General features: G+C 43.1%; 2 protein-coding genes, 1 non-coding gene and 1 pseudogene across 5 annotated transcripts; 3 read left to right on the top strand and 1 right to left on the bottom strand.

The window, feature by feature from the left end:
- The first annotated feature begins 47 nt into the window (after window positions 1-47).
- On the top strand, window positions 48-4,183 carry LOC110534650 (protein disulfide-isomerase A3-like; annotated as a pseudogene). Its single transcript, XR_016485814.1, has 7 exons — window positions 48-287; window positions 723-801; window positions 1,071-1,386; window positions 1,508-1,637; window positions 1,806-2,181; window positions 2,270-2,433; window positions 2,549-4,183. The product of XR_016485814.1 is annotated as a protein disulfide-isomerase A3-like (transcript).
- Window positions 4,184-4,599: 416 nt separating this feature from the next.
- Window positions 4,600-9,213, top strand: LOC110486492 (T-complex protein 1 subunit gamma). The gene is made up of 14 exons (XM_021558124.3): window positions 4,600-5,034; window positions 5,661-5,722; window positions 5,848-5,898; window positions 5,994-6,056; window positions 6,169-6,265; window positions 6,529-6,646; window positions 6,736-6,922; window positions 7,040-7,189; window positions 7,313-7,445; window positions 7,553-7,634; window positions 7,734-7,914; window positions 8,100-8,345; window positions 8,442-8,573; window positions 8,906-9,213. Exons 1-14 carry the CDS (start codon window positions 5,007-5,009, stop codon window positions 8,996-8,998), a joined length of 1,623 nt encoding a protein of 540 aa, XP_021413799.1. The 5' UTR covers window positions 4,600-5,006; the 3' UTR covers window positions 8,999-9,213.
- On the top strand, window positions 8,664-8,799 carry LOC118944173 (small nucleolar RNA SNORA15). The gene has a single exon (XR_005039484.1). It is a non-coding gene; the product is annotated as a small nucleolar RNA SNORA15 (small nucleolar RNA).
- A 166-nt stretch (window positions 9,214-9,379) lies between the features above and the next one.
- Window positions 9,380-16,520, bottom strand: LOC149984930 (uncharacterized). 2 transcript variants are annotated; one of them, XM_090196017.1, is made up of 4 exons: window positions 16,153-16,503; window positions 14,911-15,066; window positions 13,112-13,270; window positions 9,380-12,892 (listed from the first exon to the last, which is right to left on the bottom strand). In XM_090196017.1, exons 1-4 carry the CDS (start codon window positions 16,247-16,249, stop codon window positions 12,843-12,845), a joined length of 462 nt encoding a protein of 153 aa, XP_090052143.1. In that variant the 5' UTR covers window positions 16,250-16,503; the 3' UTR covers window positions 9,380-12,842. The 2 variants fall into 2 exon arrangements, with proteins under 2 accessions (XP_090052143.1, XP_090052147.1); XM_090196021.1 differs by lacking the exon at window positions 14,911-15,066 and having other exon boundaries at window positions 16,153-16,520.
- Window positions 16,521-18,400: the final 1,880 nt, after the last annotated feature.

Here is an 18,400-nt window from a genome sequence, read left to right on the forward strand (position 1 = left end):
GCGCACATCTAGACGTCTACTAGACCCACACAGATGTGCCTGGTAACGGCTCTACTACACTCACGCCCACCCGGCAGTGAACGAATGCAGAGCAGTGAGAGGTAGTGAAAAGCAGAGGATATCAGCTACAGTATATAGCTATTGGGAGCAATTAATTCTGCTGCGATGGGTACCTTGGGTCCATTTAGCCTGTTCTTGCTTTTTGCGTTGTCTCAGCAGAACGTCTTTGTAGCCGCCAGCGACGTGCTCGAGCTCCGGAATTCTGATTTCGATTACACGGTAGCAGAGTACGAGACTGTTGGTGGAGTTCTTCGCGCCTTAGTAAACAATGTTATAGCTAACGTTGTAGCTAATGAATTAGCACGCACGAACGACAGCCATTACTAAACATGATTTTAATATCGATTATACTGCACAATGTTGTAGATAGTTTAACTATTTACAGTTAGAACTGTGCAGCTAACGTTAGCCGATAAAACTGTCTTAATCTAGATCGCTTTAATGACTCAATGTGTCTGCTCAATTCAAACTAACAGTGTTAGATTATTTGTGCATTCTGCGCTGACATGTTTGAGTAGTGGATTATGACTAGTCTAGGTCTCTCTTTAACACTTTTCTAAGTCACCTGATATCTCAGCTGTCACACTTGCCTCAAGCATTTGTGACATTTTATCATTCGCTTCCTTTGTATGGCGCCTCCCTTCATCCGATCTCTCTTTCAGGTGTGGTCACCGCCAGCAACTAGCCCCAGAATATGAAACTGCAGCAACAAAACGAAAAGGGACAGTATCTTTAGCTAAAGTGAGTATACTAGTTTCTCCACACATGACACCCAGGGGATGCATTTTATTTCCTTGCATCCAGATTCGTTACAATCCATTTTTGTTCCACAGGATGGGTATTGCTTTAAAATGTGGGGGTCAACTTTCCATGATAGCTCTGTTGCTTCTCTTTTATCTTTATTGGTGAATTGAGATCAGTTCCCACAGTAGCTTTAACATCAGGGCTGCTTCTACATACCGCCACTCTGAATGCACTGCTATTAAACAGGTTTCTGTCATTTTCTCCAGATAGACTGCACAGTGAACTCTGAGACGTGTGGACGTTTTGGCGTCAATGGGTACCCCACCACACTCAAAATCTTGCGCAATGGAGAGGACTTTGCTGCTTATGATGGACCCAGGAGTGCAGGTGGCTACTTTAAAATCATTGCTGCTCTGGTTTGTGTCTGTGTTTTTAGTGTATGTATGACTCATCTAATGTTGTCCCATGTTCCCATATATGGCATTGTGAGCTTCGTGAAAAAACAGGCAGGTCCCAGTTCCATTCCTCTGCACAATGAGAGAGACCTGGATGCATTCAACAATTTTGAAGCCAGTGTGGTTGGTGAGTTCACTTTATTAATCACTGCAAAGTAGAGAACCTTTAGTCTATTGAAATAAAACAATTGCATGTATATTTTTAATGAACTATATGAGGGACTTATATTCTCCCTCCTTGCTGTCAGTTTTTTTCTCAGGTGCTGACAGCTCTCAGATGGCTGAGTTTTTGAAGGCGTCTAGTGCAATGAGAGACAGCCACCGCTTTGCCCACACTGCAAACCTGAGCCTGGGCCTCAAACACGGCGTGGAATCAGAGTATGTGCTGTAGCTCCCCTTACATATAATCCCACCTGGGTTCTGAACATTCAGACCTCTGGTCACTAGACTATGAGGGCACATTAGTTGGATATGACATCATAGATTATTGCCTAGTAGTAGTACCTTATGATGATGTCACTCTCCTCTTGTGTCTCTCTTAACCAGAACGGTGGTGCTCTTCCGGCCCCCACGACTCAACAGCAAGTTTGAGGACAGCGTGATGATGGCATGGGGCAAATTCACTTAGTCCCTATAAACCTGATGGCCAGCTGGTGAGGGCCACAGCACGGGGAAAGAAACTGCTCTTACCTGATATCCACCTCTCTCTTTTTCTCTCTCCATCACTTTCACTACCCCATCTTTCTCCCTAGGGTGATGAAAGTGACCACTCAGTTCCAGTCTCAGGGGCTGAGTTACGCTGTGGCCAACAGAGCAGAGTTCCAGGATGAGCTGGAGGAGGAGTTTGGCCCAGGGGAGAGCTACCTCTCATCACCATCAGGAACAGGGAGGGCCACAAGTACAGCATGCAGGAGGAGTTCACGTGAGTTACGACAACACATGACCATCACAGACCCTTCCTTATGCAGTCTGGCCAGCTGTCACACTGCTAATCTGTCCATCCATTGCAGACGGGACGGGAAATCCCTGGAGAGGTTCTTGGAGGACTACTTTGCTGGTAAACTGAAGAGACCGGTCTGCTATTTTAATCTCATCTGTTGTTGTCCTTCTTCCCAGTTTCCCCGCTATTTTCTTCGTCTCAGCAGGACAGAAGGACCAACCTCGGAAATACAAGGTTAGGCTACCACTTTTCCTCCTCCAAAGGACATGGATTAAATAACACTTAATGCTCTGTAATCAATATTCTGATACTTTCATTCACAGTTTTAACCGTCTGTATCTGTCAATAGGGTGGCCGTGAGGTGAATAATTTCCTCAAATATCTGAAGGAGGAGGCCACACATCCCCTTGTCCTGGGCACTGCCAGAGAAGACTTGTGAGAGCGCAATGAAGAGAGAGAAGAAAAAACAAGGGATGAGTGGGTGGACTGGCAAAGAAGCAGAAGACATGAACTATAAGGGGGAAAAAGGAGCCATCCATTGCAATACACAGTTTCCCGAACAGAAGATCTCCTTTGGGTTTCTGTGCCTTACCAGCAACACTGAATACTCATAACATAGAGGACTTCTAAATAAAAAAATCTGCAGTTTTTTCATGGGGCTTCAAAAGAGTAATGTTCTCAATGTGAGAGGATGGAGCATCTGCAAGTACAGTAATAGGCAACATGTGCAGATTGGTTTTGCAGTTAAACTGGTGACTTGGTGGTTGCTATTAATATTCCCAAGAAAGGCATACTAGTGTAGCGTCCTTGACTCTGAGTAAGGTACCTCAGTCAGACTATAGATAAATGTAGAAAATGAAAAATTATGTGCAACAGTTTTTGCAAAGTTGCTTACGGGTACAAATAAAAAAGTGCCTGCTAAGCAAATAGATAAAAATAGAATAAAATGTCTGATACAGGGGCCTCCCGAGTGGTGCAGCGGTCTAAGGCACTGAGGCGTCACTACAGACCCGGGTTTGATCCCGGGCTGTATCACAACCGGTTGTTATTGGGAGTCTCATAGGGCGGTGCACAATTGTCCCAGCGTTGTCCGGGTAAGGGGAGGGTTTGGCCGGGGGGCTTTACTTGGCTCATCACGCTCTAGCGACTCCTTGTGGCTGGCCGGGTGTTTGCAGGCTGACCTCTGTTGTCAGTTGTGTTTCCTCCGGTGTTTCACAAGGTTGTTTCCTCTGACACATTGGTGCAGCTGGCTTCCGGGTTAAGTGGGTGGGTTTTAAGAAGCGAGGTTGGTGGGTCATGTTTCGGAGGATGACTCGACCTTTGCCTCCCGAGCCCCTTGGGGAGTTGCAGTGATGAGGGAGAAAAAAGAGGGTACAAACACAAAAAACAAACAAAAAGTTACAAAATATCTGATACAAAAAGATTTAGACAAGAAAATACATTTGACATTACATTTTGGTCATTTAGCATGTGGTTTCCCAAACTCGGTCCTTGGGCCCCCCTGCGTGCAGATGTAGTTTTTTCCCCCCTAGCACGACACAGTTTTCTCAAATAGTCGAAGCTTGATGATGAGTTGGTTATTTGAATCAGCTGTGTACTGAGTTTGGGAAACTGTGTCTTAGCAGACACTCTTATCCAATTTTGTGTGAAAATAGGGTGAAGACTACTGAAGCACTATGGACAGGCTTAGATTTCAGTTGGACTTTTATGCCAAGCATCTCATCTGGGTATGTCTTTCTTTTTGACATACATTTGCACACTTTTGTGCATCTTCCATAAATGCTCTTGAGGAGAGGCAACCTAGTTGGGCCAGTAACCGAAAGGTTGCTGGATTGAATCCCCGACCTGATATGGTAAAAATCTGACGTTCTGCCCCAGAACAAGGCAGTTAACCCACTGTGCCCCGGTAGGCCGTCATTGTAAATAAGAATTTGTTCTTATTAACTGACTTGTCTAGTTAAATAAATAAAACGTTTGAAATGCCTCATTGTCCCGAATTTATCAAATTGAACTCGATTTGATTTTTACATACTTAGACACTCAATATCACTATTTTGTTTCGTGTTATATACACAATTTCGCACATAATCCACATATTAGTATTTTTTGTTAGAGATATGTTTATTTGTTATTGGAAATTACAGTGCTATTTATTGGAATTATTTATTTTCCTAGAATGTATAGTAGTTACATCAGCTAGCCCCTCTTCTGCGATTTATGTTTTACGTGACATTTGACTTACGTCTCGTTGAGCTTTTATTTGCGTTTGAGTAACTACTGACATAATTTGATGTTTCTTTCATGAAAAGAGAGTTGTCAAGCTCGGGCAATGTCCAATGCATGGGTATTTGATACGTTACAGAATGGTCTTGTTTCTTTCTGGACTACATATCCCAAAATGCAATACATGTGCGTGATGAAGGTTGTACGTACAGTGCACCAAATGGTAAGCCTAGTAAATGTAGCTAAACGTTTGAAGATACAGGTAGTTTTATGCCGTCATGCACATAATTGATACAACAGAGCTGGTCATTTATTGGGTTTCAATATAATGTCCATATGTACTGCGACATAGGATTTAATTTGCTAGGGTAATCACACGAGGAAACAATATAAACGTGAAGATAGCGCCCACTGGCGACTTCCTCTTTCGTAGTCACGCAGATTGGGTTGTACGGCTGTTCATCAAAATTCCCTCGTCCTTAATTGGTCATTTATTTCCCAACCCGCCCAGCCACAAACAAATTAGCCTTTCCTGTGCTGCGTTTGAGAACTTGGTAGCCGGTTGATCTACGCACGCTGCCAAAATGATGGGAAGACCAATCGTCGTGTTGAGTGAGTGATAAAGTGACAACATTTATCAATGAATTAAATACATTAGTGTTTTAAGTGTATTTTATATCTTGCTAAATTTGTGAGCTTTTTCATTCACGTGAGGTGATGCCCGGCGTTCGGGCCTAGCTAGCCAGTGATGTCTCGAGTTGTGACAGTCATGCTGCGCTGTTAGCGGAACAATCGGCTATAAACTTATCAAATTTGGGGAATAAACAGGGATACAGTTCTGCTAGCATTCTATTTGGTATTGTTATGCACGTCATCAAACGTAGTTAGACAAACCCTTCGGGTAAGATTAATGGATAATAATTTGCTAGCTGCCTTACTAGCTAAGTTACATTTTAAGGTGAGCTATTTCCCTGGTGTCTCCCCGTTTTTGGGGTTGGTCTCAGTATCTGGTTCGGGCAGTGGCAACACGGTAGCTAACGATGGTGCAGACAATCTTGCAAATGTAATTTCAGAAATTAAATGTACTTATAACTACACACTTGTTGGCCTACCATGTTGTCCGTCAAGTTTCTAAATACACTGAACAAACCGCAGCATCATGGTCAGTCATTTTGAGTATAGGCCTAGTTAAGAGACTGCCCCTCTCTGTCGCCACCTCAATGATCTTCTCTCTTTAGGCCAGAATATGAAAAGAGAGTCTGGACGCAAGGTTCAGAAAGGGAACATCAGTGCAGCAAAGGTAAAGATGACACACCACTCGGACTTCCCCTTCCCATTACCCAATAATTTTACTTCTGACTGAGGTTTAATTGCGATAATGAAACATGAGAAATTCCTGCAGCCTTACGAAGTCTACTTTTACAGGCAATAGCAGATGTCATCAGAACATGCCTGGGACCAAGAGCCATGATGAAGGTTTGTACCAAGACACAATTCCTGGCCCTTAGATACTTAAATCCCAAAGTGACACCAAAATACAACTGTCTTAACCTTTCCCTATCTATTAACAGATGCTGCTAGACCCCATGGGCGGCATTGTCATGACCAACGATGGCAATGCCATCCTCCGAGAGGTGAGGTTTCTGCACTACATTTCCCATAAGCACCCTTACACTGTATTTGGAAGATGGTAAATGTAAACAAATTCAGGTCTGTTAAAGTTATCTTTCCTGTAAACAAACACAGATTCAAGTGCAGCACCCGGCAGCCAAGTCCATGATTGAGATCAGCCGCACCCAGGATGAGGAGGTGGGAGACGGCACCACGTCAGTCATCATCCTTGGTAAGTGGCCTGGTAGTGGAAGTATTTCATCTCACTCCATTGACATGGAATTGACTGAGATCCAGTCAACCTCTTCAACATAGTCAATGTACCCTTTTGAGCTTCAGGCTATTTAGGACTGGATGTTGTGGCACTCCGACTCCGAGAGGGCCACGTTGATGATGCGTAAGAATCAATCGTCCTCTAAGCCATCGTACTGAGTGTGCACATTTTTAAAACAGCTCTTGGTTAACATATTTTTTCAATATTTTGTCGGTCTCTAGCTGGGGAGATGCTGTCTGTAGCAGAGCAGTTCCTGGAGCAGCAGATGCACCCCACAGTCATCATCAGTGCCTACAGACACGCCCTTGACGACATGCTTGAGATGCTCAAAGACATCAGGTATAGATTGCATTCACTTACACACACAATCCTCCCTCGCACACTTTTACACTCCATTCTATTGACCGACTGTCTCTGTTCCCTCCCAGCACCCCGGTGGATGTGAATGACAGGGCGCAGATGCTGAAGATCATCAACTCTGCCATCTGCACCAAGGCCTTGAGCCGTTGGTCTACCATGGCGTGTAATATTGCCCTGGATGCCGTGCGCACTGTGGAGTTGGAGGAGCACGGGCGCAAGGAGATCAACATTAAGCTGTACGCCAAAGTGGAGAAGGTAAGCGTTAAAGGTCTTGCGGTTACAACATTGACATCAATAAGTATGGCATGGGTGTGGTCATTGGGAAAATGACACCAGGTTGGTTGATTCCTCCTTGTTTTGCTATGGTTATAGGTGCCTGGTGGCTTCATTGAGGACTCATGTGTGCTAAAAGGCGTGATGGTCAACAAGGACGTCACTCACCCCCGCATGCGCAGAATGATCAAGAACCCCCGCATCATCCTGCTGGACTGCTCCCTGGAGTACAAGAAGGGCGAGAGCCAGGTACTGAAAACACATGTACACAGTGTCATTCATATATCCACACAAATGCATTACCAGCACACACATACAGTATAAAAATAACAGTAGTAGGTACTGGCCAATAAATGTTGTGTTCCTATGCAGACTGACATTGAGATCACACGTGAGGAGGATTTTTCTAGAATCCTTCAGATGGAGGAAGAGTACATCCAGACAATCTGTGAAGACATCATCCGCCTCAAGCCAGACCTCATCTTCACCGAGAAGGGCATCTCAGGTACTTCACATACAAAATCTGTATGTACAATTTTAGCAACCGCTCTTAATCCACCAAAGCTCCCCTGCACAGACCAGAGAAACTCACCTCTCCACTCATCTCCCCAGACCTGGCACAACACTATCTGATGAAGGCCAACATCACAGCCATCCGCCGTGTCAGAAAGACTGACAACAACCGCATTTCAAGGTAAGATCCATTCCACACAGTATAGTATTCTGAAGATGTGCTAACTATTAATCCTTTTAAATTGTTAATTGACTATTAACGCTGATATCATATTCTCAGGGCATGTGGGGCTCGCATCGCCAGCCGTACAGATGAGCTGCGTGAGGAGGACGTGGGAACCGGCGCCGGCCTGTTTGAGATCAAGAAGATTGGAGATGAGTACTTCACCTTTGTCACAGAGTGCAAAGACCCCAAAGCCTGCACCATCCTGCTGAGAGGAGCCAGCAAAGAGATCCTGGCTGTACGTATCAAGTTACCCCTCATGCACAAGAATATGTTAAGACGTCTCCGTTGCGGCAAAAGCAGCTAATTTTCAGGCATACCGTGTAAAGACAGGATGATTTGATCCTCATGGTATCCTATTATGCTCAATGCTTCATTGTGGAACCAAACAGTGTTGATGGTGTGTGTCTCTCTGTCCCTCAGGAGGTGGAGCGTAACTTGCAGGATGCAATGCAGGTGTGTCGTAACGTGCTACTGGACCCATCTCTACTCCCTGGAGGTGGGGCGGTGGAAATGGCTGTGTCCAAGAGGCTGATGGAGCGTTCCAAGACCCTGACTGGGGTGGAGCAGTGGCCCTACCGTGCCGTGGCCCAGGCCCTGGAGGTTATCCCCCGTACACTCATCCAAAACTGTGGTGCCTCAACCATCCGTGTGCTCACCTCTCTCAGGGTACGTGTGGTTTTGCTCTAAAATATGCGCCTTTATCATTTTGTTGGGCACAGCTATGTTGTTTTATTTATTTTAACCCCCCTCCCCCCTCTGTAGGCCAAGCACACCCTGGAGGCCTGTGCATCATGGGGTGTGAACGGAGAGACTGGCACCTTGGCAGACATGATGGAGCTTGGCATCTGTGAGCCGCTGGCTGTCAAGGCCCAGACTTACAAGACTGCTGTGGAGGTAAGAGGGGCTAATGGGCTGCTGTTGAAAGTGAGATTCATCTCAAATGTATCTGCAACAAATGCTTGAGACTAAAACATATTGTACAAGGCATGGACGAATTCTGTTTTACTTTGTCAGTAGTGAATGCAGTCAGACACCATGCAAAAACATTTTCACTCCTACTACTCTAAAGGATGAGTGCTTTCCAGTGCCTTATCTCCTTCACATCAAAGTGAATACAATGAAACTCAGGGCACCTTTAGTGTCTCTCTTTTCATTTTATGACTTAAAACAGTCACTGGTTTCAGTGAACCCCACTAATGTAATTTTGATCTCTTCTTGCCTTTCAGACGGCCATCTTGCTGCTCCGCATTGATGACATTGTGTCTGGAATCAAGAAGAAAGGCGATGACCAGGCTGGAGGAGGACAGGGAGCAGAATGAAGATAAATGAGGAAAGAAATGGGTTGGTAGACCAGTGGGCCAACAGACCGCTAGTGTACATAGTACAGCCTACTGTTCTCTTTTGGGATGCTATTTTGCAAAAATACTAAATGTTTGGCCTGGATTGTCTGTTCTCAACCAAGTATGTGTGTCGATAATCAAGCATCACAGTAGCCATGTATGTTTGATTTGCTATAAAATTCAAATCGAATGCGGTCTGACTCACAGTTCATTGTATATCTTTAGTCGTGGCAGATTAAATAAGTATCTTAAATGATACTCATTGTTTATAGCACTGTAGTACCCAGTTAAAGTGGAAACAGGTTATACTGTTTTGAGCCTTTTTAAGAAGGATAGGTTTCTCTCAGCAACAGACATAAAAATATTAACTTCAGCTTTATTAAAGTTAAATGCATGAAAAAAAAAAATGCTATTCACCACAGCATATTGAAATAAACCAGATCTGAGTACACAACAGATAATAAAATATTACTTCCGGTTACATCAAGGTTCTATTTTATCTGGGCCATAACTCCCATCCCTGAATGTGTTGAATAGGCCTATTAGGAAGTCATAAAACCATGCAATAGGTCATGGTTTTCTTTTTTTGATTCCTTATGTTTGCAACTTTACACATATACAGTACCAGTCTGGAGTAGAGGTCAACCGATTAATCGGAATGGGCAATTTAATTAGGGCACATTTCAAGTTTTCATAATCGGGAATCGTCATTTTTGGACACTGATTATGGCCGATTACATTGCCCTCCACGAGACTGCGTGGCAGGCTGACTACCTGTTATGCGAGTGCAGCAAGGAGCCGAGGTACGGTGCTAGCTAGCATTAAACTGAGTCTTTATAAAAATCTTAACATATTCACAAGTTAACTACACATGGTTGATATTACTAGTTTATCTAGCTTGTCCTGCGTTGCATATAATCGATGCGGTGCCTGTTCATTTATCATTGAATCACAGCCTACTTCGCCAAACTGGTGATTTAACAAGCGCATTCATGAAAAAAGTACCGTCTTAGCGCCAATGTACCGAACCATAAACATCAATGCACAAGTATATCTTTTTAAACCTGCATATTTAGTTAATATTGCCTGCTAACATGAATTTCTTTTAACTAGGGAAATTGTCACTTCTCTGGCGTTCTGTGCAGAGTCAGTGTATAGTGTGTGAAGACCATTTCTTCCTAACAAAGACCGTAATTAATTTGCCAGACTTGTACATAATTATGACAACATTGAAGGTTGTGCAATGTAACTGCAAAATTTAGACTTAGGGATGCCACCCGGTAGATAAAATACAGAACGGTTCCATATTTCACAAAGAATAAGTGTTTTGTTTTCAAAATAATAGTTTTCGGATTTGGCCATATTAATGACCTACGGCTCATATTTCTGTGTTATTATAATTAAGACTTGATAGAGCAGTCTGACTGAACAGTGGTAGGCAGCAGCAGGCTCATAAGCATTCATTCAAACAGCACTTTCCTGCGTTTGCCAGCAGCTCTTTGCTGTGCTTCAAGCATTGCGCTGTTTATGACTTAAAGCCTATCAACTCCCAAGATTAGGCTGGCAATACTAAAGTACCTATTAGAACATCCAATAGTCAAAGGTATATGAAATACAAATGGTATAGAGAGAAATAGTCCTAACAATAACTACAACCTAAAACTTCTTACTTGGGAATATTGAAGACTCATGTTAAAAGGAACCACCAGCTTTCATATGTTCTGAGCAAGGAACTTAAACATTAGCTTTTTTTACATGGCACATATTACACTTACTTAGTTTTTGCATTATTTAAACCAAATTGAACATGTTTCATTATTTGAGGATAAATTGATTTTATTATATTAAGTAAAATAAGTGTTCATTCAGTATTGTAATTGTCATTATTACATATATATATATATAAAATCGTCTGATTAATTGGTATCTGCTTTTTTTGGTCCTCGATAATCACTATCAGCGTTAAAATCATAATCGGTCGACCTCTAGTGGACACACCTACTCATTCCAGGGTTTTTCTTCATTTTATGGTAGAATAATAGTGAAGACTATGACATGACACATGGAATCATGTAGTAACCAAGAAAGTGTTTAACAAATCAAAATATAGTCGCCCTTTGCCTTGACAGATTTGCGCACTTGGCATTCTCTCAACCAGCTTCATGAGGTAGTCCCCTGTAATGAATTTCAATTAACAGGTTTGCCTTAAGTACATTTTTATGGAATTTCTTTAAATGTGTTTGAGCCAGTCACTTGCATTGTGACAAGGTAGCCCTATTTGGTAAAATACCTAATGGCAATAAAAGTTCAAATAAGCAAAGAGAAAGGAGAGTCCATTATTTTAAGACATGAGTCAGTCAATCTGGAAAATGTCAATTTTAACGTTTCTAGAAGTGCAGTAGCAAAAACCATCAAGCGCTATGAAACTGGCTCTCATGAGGACCGCCACAGAAAATGAAGACCCAGAGTTACCTCTAATGCAGAGGATAAGTTCATTAGAGTTACGAGCCTCAAATTGCAGCCCAAATAAATGCTACACAGAGTTCAAGTAACAGACAACTCTCCAAATCAACTGTTCAGAGGAGACTGCGTGAATCAGGCCTTCATGGTTGAATTGCTACAAAGAAACCACCACTGAAGGACAATCAGACTTGTGCCAAAAAAACACGAGCAATGGACATTAGACCGGTGGAAATCTGTCCTTTGGTTGAGACCAAATATGAGATTTTGGGTTCCAACCACCGTGTCTTTCTGAGACGGTGTAGGTGAACGGATGAGCTCTGCATGTGTGGTTCCAACGGTGAAGCATGTGTGTTGGAGGAGGTGTGATGGTTTGGGGGTGCTTTGCTGGTGACACTGTCAGTGACTTGTTTAGAATTCAAGGCACACTTAACCAGCATGGCTTCTGCAGCGATATGCCATCCCATCTGGTTTGCGCTTAGTGGGACTATCATTTGTTTTTCAACAGGACATTGACCCAACACATCTTCAGGCTGTGTCAGGGCTATTTGACCAAGGAGAGTGATGGAGTGCTGCATCAGATTCTGGCCACCACAATCACCCAACTCAACCCACTTGAGATTGTTAGGGAAGAGTTAGACCGCAGAGTGAAGGAAAAGCAGCCAACAAGTGCTAAGCATATGTAGGAACTCCTTCCAGACTATTGGAAAAGCATTCCAGGTGAAGCTGGTTCAGAGTGCCAAGCGTGTGCAAAGCTGTCAAGGTAAAGGGTGGCTACTCTGAAGAATCTAAAATATGAAATATATTGTGATTTGTTTAACACTTTTTTTTGGTTACTACATGATTCCATGTGTTATTGTGTTTTTGATGTCTTCACTATTATTCTACAATGGAAAAACCCTTGAATGAGTAGGTGTGTCCTAACCTTTAACTGGTACTGTACATGTCAACAGACCGTGCAAGTACATGGATTCCTGGGCTTTATCTCTATACTCTGACCTGAGAAGACCATTCAAAGCAATATGAAGGGAGTGGAGTCTTTGTTGACTCATCTGGACAGTGGCCCAGAATATGAGAAAAGGGAGCAATGAAATGCCATAAAAGTATTTAAAGGTTTGCTTTTCCCTGCCCTGTACAGAAGCAGATGGCAGTGTGCCAAAAGCCTCCATACACCCTAATAAAAAAACTTCCCCTCATATTCCTTGATGGATACTTTTAAATGCTTGTTCACCTACCAATGTAAAGGGGATGAGAAAATTATTTCACAACATTGAGAGTCTGTACAGCCAGGTTCCAAACCACTTGACCTGTTCTAGACATTCATTATATCAGGCCAGGTAGAAACAGCGGAAGAGTGGTGTTGTCATCTCTGGGCTTTCTCTCCAGTCTCTGGGTCGACACCGCTGTCCAGCTCTGGAGAGGAAATCGGCACGTTAGTCATCGTTACAAAGCAATGAAGGTATTAGCATCTGCATTTTTCCAAACTCTTCAACAGTGTGAGTATTTATCCTTAAATGTATCTTTTTGAGCATAAGACTCAAGCATAAAAACCTAGGCACCCGTGTCTGACACCGTTTTAATTAAGGGAGAAAAAAACTTAACAGATGGCACCCGCTGTTAAGTGTGACTCACCCATGCTGGCCTCACTGGGTGCTGTGGAGGGGAGGCGTCTGTGCTGGTAGGCAGGCTGGAGGTTGGGAACCAGAGGCCCTGGATCCAGTACAGAGGATGGGGGGAGACTCATGACCCCCGTAATAGGAGCTTGGGGTCGGACCACCTCCATATCCACGCCTGCTCTCAGCGGAGGGCCAGAAAAAAATGGAAGTGATCAGTGAGAAGTACAAAGTATAAACTGAGCATACCAAACATTAGAAACACCTTCCTTGGACTCTATAAGGTGTCGAAAGCATTCCGCCGGGATGCTGGCCCATGCTCGCTCCAATGCTTCCAAAAGTTGTCAAGTTGGCTGGATGTCCTTTGGGTACTGGACTATTCTTGATAAACATGGGAAACTGTTGAGCGTGAAAAAGCCAGCAGCGTTGCAGTTCTTGACACAAACCGGTGCGCCTGGTAATACTACCATACCCCATTCAAAGGCACTTAAAATCTGTTGTCCTGCCCATTCACCCTCTGAAAGGCACACATACACAATCCATGTCTCAAGGCTTAAAAATAATCCTCCCCTTCATCTACACTGAAGTGGATTTAAGGGATCATAGCTTTCACATGGATTCACCTGGGGTCTCATAACCGCTTGTGTAAATGTCACACTAAAAATCTGTGTGCGGTATTTCTGAGAAGACTGAGCACATACAAAAATAGAGATTTATAAACTTGGTGCAGGTTTCCATTATAAATCAGACCCGTTCTGAAACTGCGCGCATGAACAAGCATTAGTTTGAAATATCCAATAAATGTCGTTCCACTTCATGATTGTGTCCCACTTGTTGTTGATTCTTCACAAAAAAATACAGTTTTATATCTTTATGTTTGAAGCCTGAAATGTGGCAAAAGGTCGCAAAGTTCAAGGGGGCCGAATACTTTCGCAAGGCACTGTAAATGCCTATTTCTAATTATTTTCAAATGCAAAGACAAACTAAATAGATTCTCTCTTCTCACTAATGGCAAATTATTGCATCTTGTTATTAACCTGTTTAACCTGTTCTTTTCCTCCATTTGCAGAAAATACTAATAGACTTGCCTGCTTGCAATGCAATACTTCAACTACTATAAACTGTGCTTACGCATGGTCTAAGCTTTGTGGGAAGGTGAGCACATTTTCATGTCAAGTTCAGTTTTTATAAATGCCAACTTTTGTGTGAAACCTGGCACACGCATGTTTAATTTCCATGATCATTGCATAATAAATTCCTCACCTTCTCTCTGACGGTTTCATACTCATGAGGTAACATAGGCCTTTTATTTAGTTTTTTATTTTTTACTTCAGTTTATTTTAGTAAATACTTTCTTAACACTTTTTGTTCTCAAAACTGCATTGTTGATTAAGGGCTTGTAAGTAAGCATTTCACTGTTGTATTCGGCGCACGTGACAAATCAAATTTTATTTTGGGGTCTATTTTGTACATACGCACGGTTTATAAAACGAGGCCCCTGGTCAGTCTGTCATGAAAAGAGCAGTTGTTCTTAATGTTTTGTATACACAGTGTATGGCTCTGTGAAGCACTTCCCAATAACGTACATGCTTCCTTACTTCAAAAAAACAATCCCTGATGTGACAAGCTAAATAGGTGAGAGCAATGTTCCCAAAATATTGTTCCCATTTATAATAGGATTATCAGAGAGATTGAGGTAACTTCAGTAACTACCATATCAAGGTTCCTGATAAAGGAGGTCAGTTAACTATTAGCCTTTGGAGACCATTCACCAAGACATTTGGAAAGAAGGCCATGCGAGTGTTTTAATGGTCTTACCAATGGGGTCCTGTGATTGGTGGGGATGGTAAATAGACTGATAGGAGGGAGGGAGGGGCTCTACATAGATGGTGCTGATAGGTCTGGTTTTGGATGCAGAAATGGGGTGCTTCCTGAAGTCTCCCCAACACATCCCACCACCAGCCGAAGATACCTCTGCCAAAGGGATTTTTTTTTTAACAATTAGGCTTAAGTATCAATACTCTGAAGTGATTTCCTCTCCTTATCTAATTTCCTTCATCTGCACTGATGTGAAATAATTTGACTGGTGAAAGCAATTTTCAGTAGTTAGCTTAAACAATTTTACTTAAAATTATGGTCAGATCAATCCAGCTGAAGGAGAGGAGACCATGCAGGAAGCATTTTTACACTGCTGACATGCACCCACCCTGGGCATCCAGCTCTTGACAGCAAGTGCAACTGAAGTACTTGACAGGAACACCTCCTGTCAAGTACTTCAGTTGCACTTGCTGTCAGGAGCTGGGTGCCCAGGGTGGGTGCATGTCAGCAGCGTAGACTAGTGCGTGTACTTTTGGACAGGTATGCCAGTCTTAAGTAACCACATGATACGTTGGGACTAAATGTTCCCTTGCTACTTTAGCCCCCAACTTCCTCAAAACTGTGGCAAATAATGGTGGAAGAGCATCAGCATTGGCAGTTAACAACACTGACTACTTATTTTAAAGCCACAGTCAGACTTCCGGTAATTTCAACTAATGCAATATAGCCTACCCCTTCATTTGGAATAATATGACTTATTATTCATAATTTGATAAGTACAGTAGTCTTATCATTATATTAGGATATATAACTCCATTGTTTATGTTGACAAAATGTATACAGGTGTATACAGATAAACATGACGTAATGTTTATCTTCTAGAATGTTATTCCTTCAGCACTATATATATATAAGGTGTTTGCATGTGGAAAAGTCGTGTATTTGCTCCCTTGATATACACATTTTATAGTGTGCCTGTATAGTAAATAAAACTTTAAAATGTAAGATTATTATTTATAATGTATTATCAGGCTATAGCATTGAGGCCTATAGAGCCTACCAAACAAATTCAATAGACGTTTTACTGTCAAATTTATACAGTGCAAGGCCGACAGGGATCTATGAAGTGTCAACTTCAAACTAACTTCCTGGGTAGTATAATTCGTCTGTAGGTTAATTTTATGCATTTTTATAGGCTATATGTTGTTATCCATCAATTCTTGAAAACAATCATGTTCTTACCGTAACACCTGTTTTTCTTAAATTTTCGCAATGGACAATTTTCTTTGATTCGAAGCAGACACGCTCCGTGTTTTCTTCGAGCTGGGGCAGCTGCCATATTCTCCAGACTAATAAATAAACGAAAAGTTTGGTTAGACGTGAACAATATTTGACCACCGACAAAAATAGCCCGTTAGTCGAAAAGCGTAGTTCTACGTCATAGGCTCGATGTTATGACGCCTTCAAAACAACTGGGAAAAACGAGCTCCGAATGGGGAAAACATTATTTGAACGGTCATCCAACTCGGAAACTAGAGTCTCTTTAGAGCTCCCGAATTTCTGACCTGAAGTCATGAGTTAACCTCGTATTCTTCCGAGTTCCCAGTTATTTTGAACACGGCAATATGCTACGTTCATAACCAAGTTGGAAGGTGGTAATATTGTAAGTACCAGTTGGATGCATTCACATGCCTTGAACTCGTTGACAAACGCCGGATAGCCAACAAGCTGCGTCAACTATAACTAAAAGTACAGCTATCATGCATGTAAACAAAATATAGTTTTCAAAAAACACATTAATAGATTGCTTTTTTATAAACAATGTTTTATTACATTTAACTGCCGAAAATCCTGTTATCAAGGTCATTTATTTAGTAGGTCAGGTCAGCATGTGGGAGAAGTCTGCGATCAGGGGTGATAGACGAGTTTCCCACATAAAGATTGAGTCCTCTAAGTGCCCAAAAGCAAGTTTTAGCATGGGCAGCACCATTAGGATTTTCACAATTTTGAAGTAGTCAACTGGGTGGGACTTCCTTCTGGTTAAGGAAAGATTATACACTGCTCAAAAAAATAAAGGGAACACTTAAACAACACAATGTAACTCCAAGTCAATCACACTTCTGTGAAATCAAACTGTCCACTTAAGAAGCAACACTGATTGACAAATTAATTTCACATGCTGTTGTGCAAATAGAATAGACAACAGGTGGAAATTATAGGCAATTAGCAAGACACCCCCAATAAAGGAGTGGTTCTGCAGGTGGTGACCACAGACCACTTCTCAGTTCCTATGCTTCCTGGCTGATGTTTTGGTCACTTTTGAATGCTGGCGGTGCTTTCTCTCTAGTGGTAGCATGAGACGGAGTCTACAACCCACACAAGTAGCTCAGGTAGTGCAGCTCATCCAGGATGGCACATCAATGCGAGCTGTGGCAAGAAGGTTTGATGTGTCTGTCAGCGTAGTGTCCAGAGCATGGAGGCGCTACCAGGAGACAGGCCAGTACATCAGGAGACGTGGAGGAGGTCGTAGGAGGGCAACAACCCAGCAGTAGGAGCGCTACCTCCGCCTTTGTGCAAGGAGGAGCAGGGGGAGCACTGCCAGAGCCCTGATAAATGACCTCCAGCAGGCCACAAAGGTGCATGTGTCTGCTCAAACGATCAGAAACAGACTCCATGAGGGTGGTATGAGGGCCCGACGTCCACAGGTGGGGGTTGTGCTTACAGCCCAACACCGTGCAGGACGTTTGGCATTTGCCAGAGAACACCAAGATTGGCAAATTCGCCACTGGCGCCCTTCACAGATGAAAGCAGGTTCACACTGAACACATGTGACAGACGTGACAGAGTCTGGAGACGCCGTGGAGAACGTTCTGCTGCCTGCTACATCCTCCAGCATGACCGGTTTGGCGGTGGGTCAGTCATTGTGTAGGGTGGCATTTCTTTGGGGGGCCGCACAGCCCTCCATGTGCTCGCCAGAGGTAGCCTGACTGCCATTAGGTACCGAGATGAGATCCTCAGACCCCTTGTGAGACCATATGCTGGTGCGGTTGGCCCTGGGTTCCTCTTAATGCAAGACAATGCTAGACCTCATGTGGCTGGAGTGTGTCAGCAGTTCCTGCAAGAGGAAGGCATTGATGCTATAGACTGGCCTGCCCGTTCCCCCAGACCTGAATCCAATTCAGCACATCTGGGACATCATGTCTCGCTCCATCCACCAACGCCACGTTGCACCACAGACTGTCCAGGAGTTGGCGGATGCTTTAGTCCAGGTCTGGGAGGAGATCCCTCAGGAGACCATCCGCCACCTCATCAGGAGCATGCCCAGGCGTTGTAGGGATGTCATACAGGCACGTGGAGGCCACACACACTTCTGAGCCTCATTTTGACTTGTTTTAAGGACATTATATCAAAGTTGGATCAGCCTGTAGTGTGGTTTTCCACTTTAATTTTGAGTGTGACTCCAAATCCAGACCTCCATAGGTTGATAAAT

Source organism: Oncorhynchus mykiss, chromosome 2 (assembly GCF_057628025.1).
Source record: "Oncorhynchus mykiss isolate SJ-2025 chromosome 2, ASM5762802v1, whole genome shotgun sequence".
Lineage (NCBI taxonomy): Eukaryota > Metazoa > Chordata > Actinopteri > Salmoniformes > Salmonidae > Oncorhynchus > Oncorhynchus mykiss.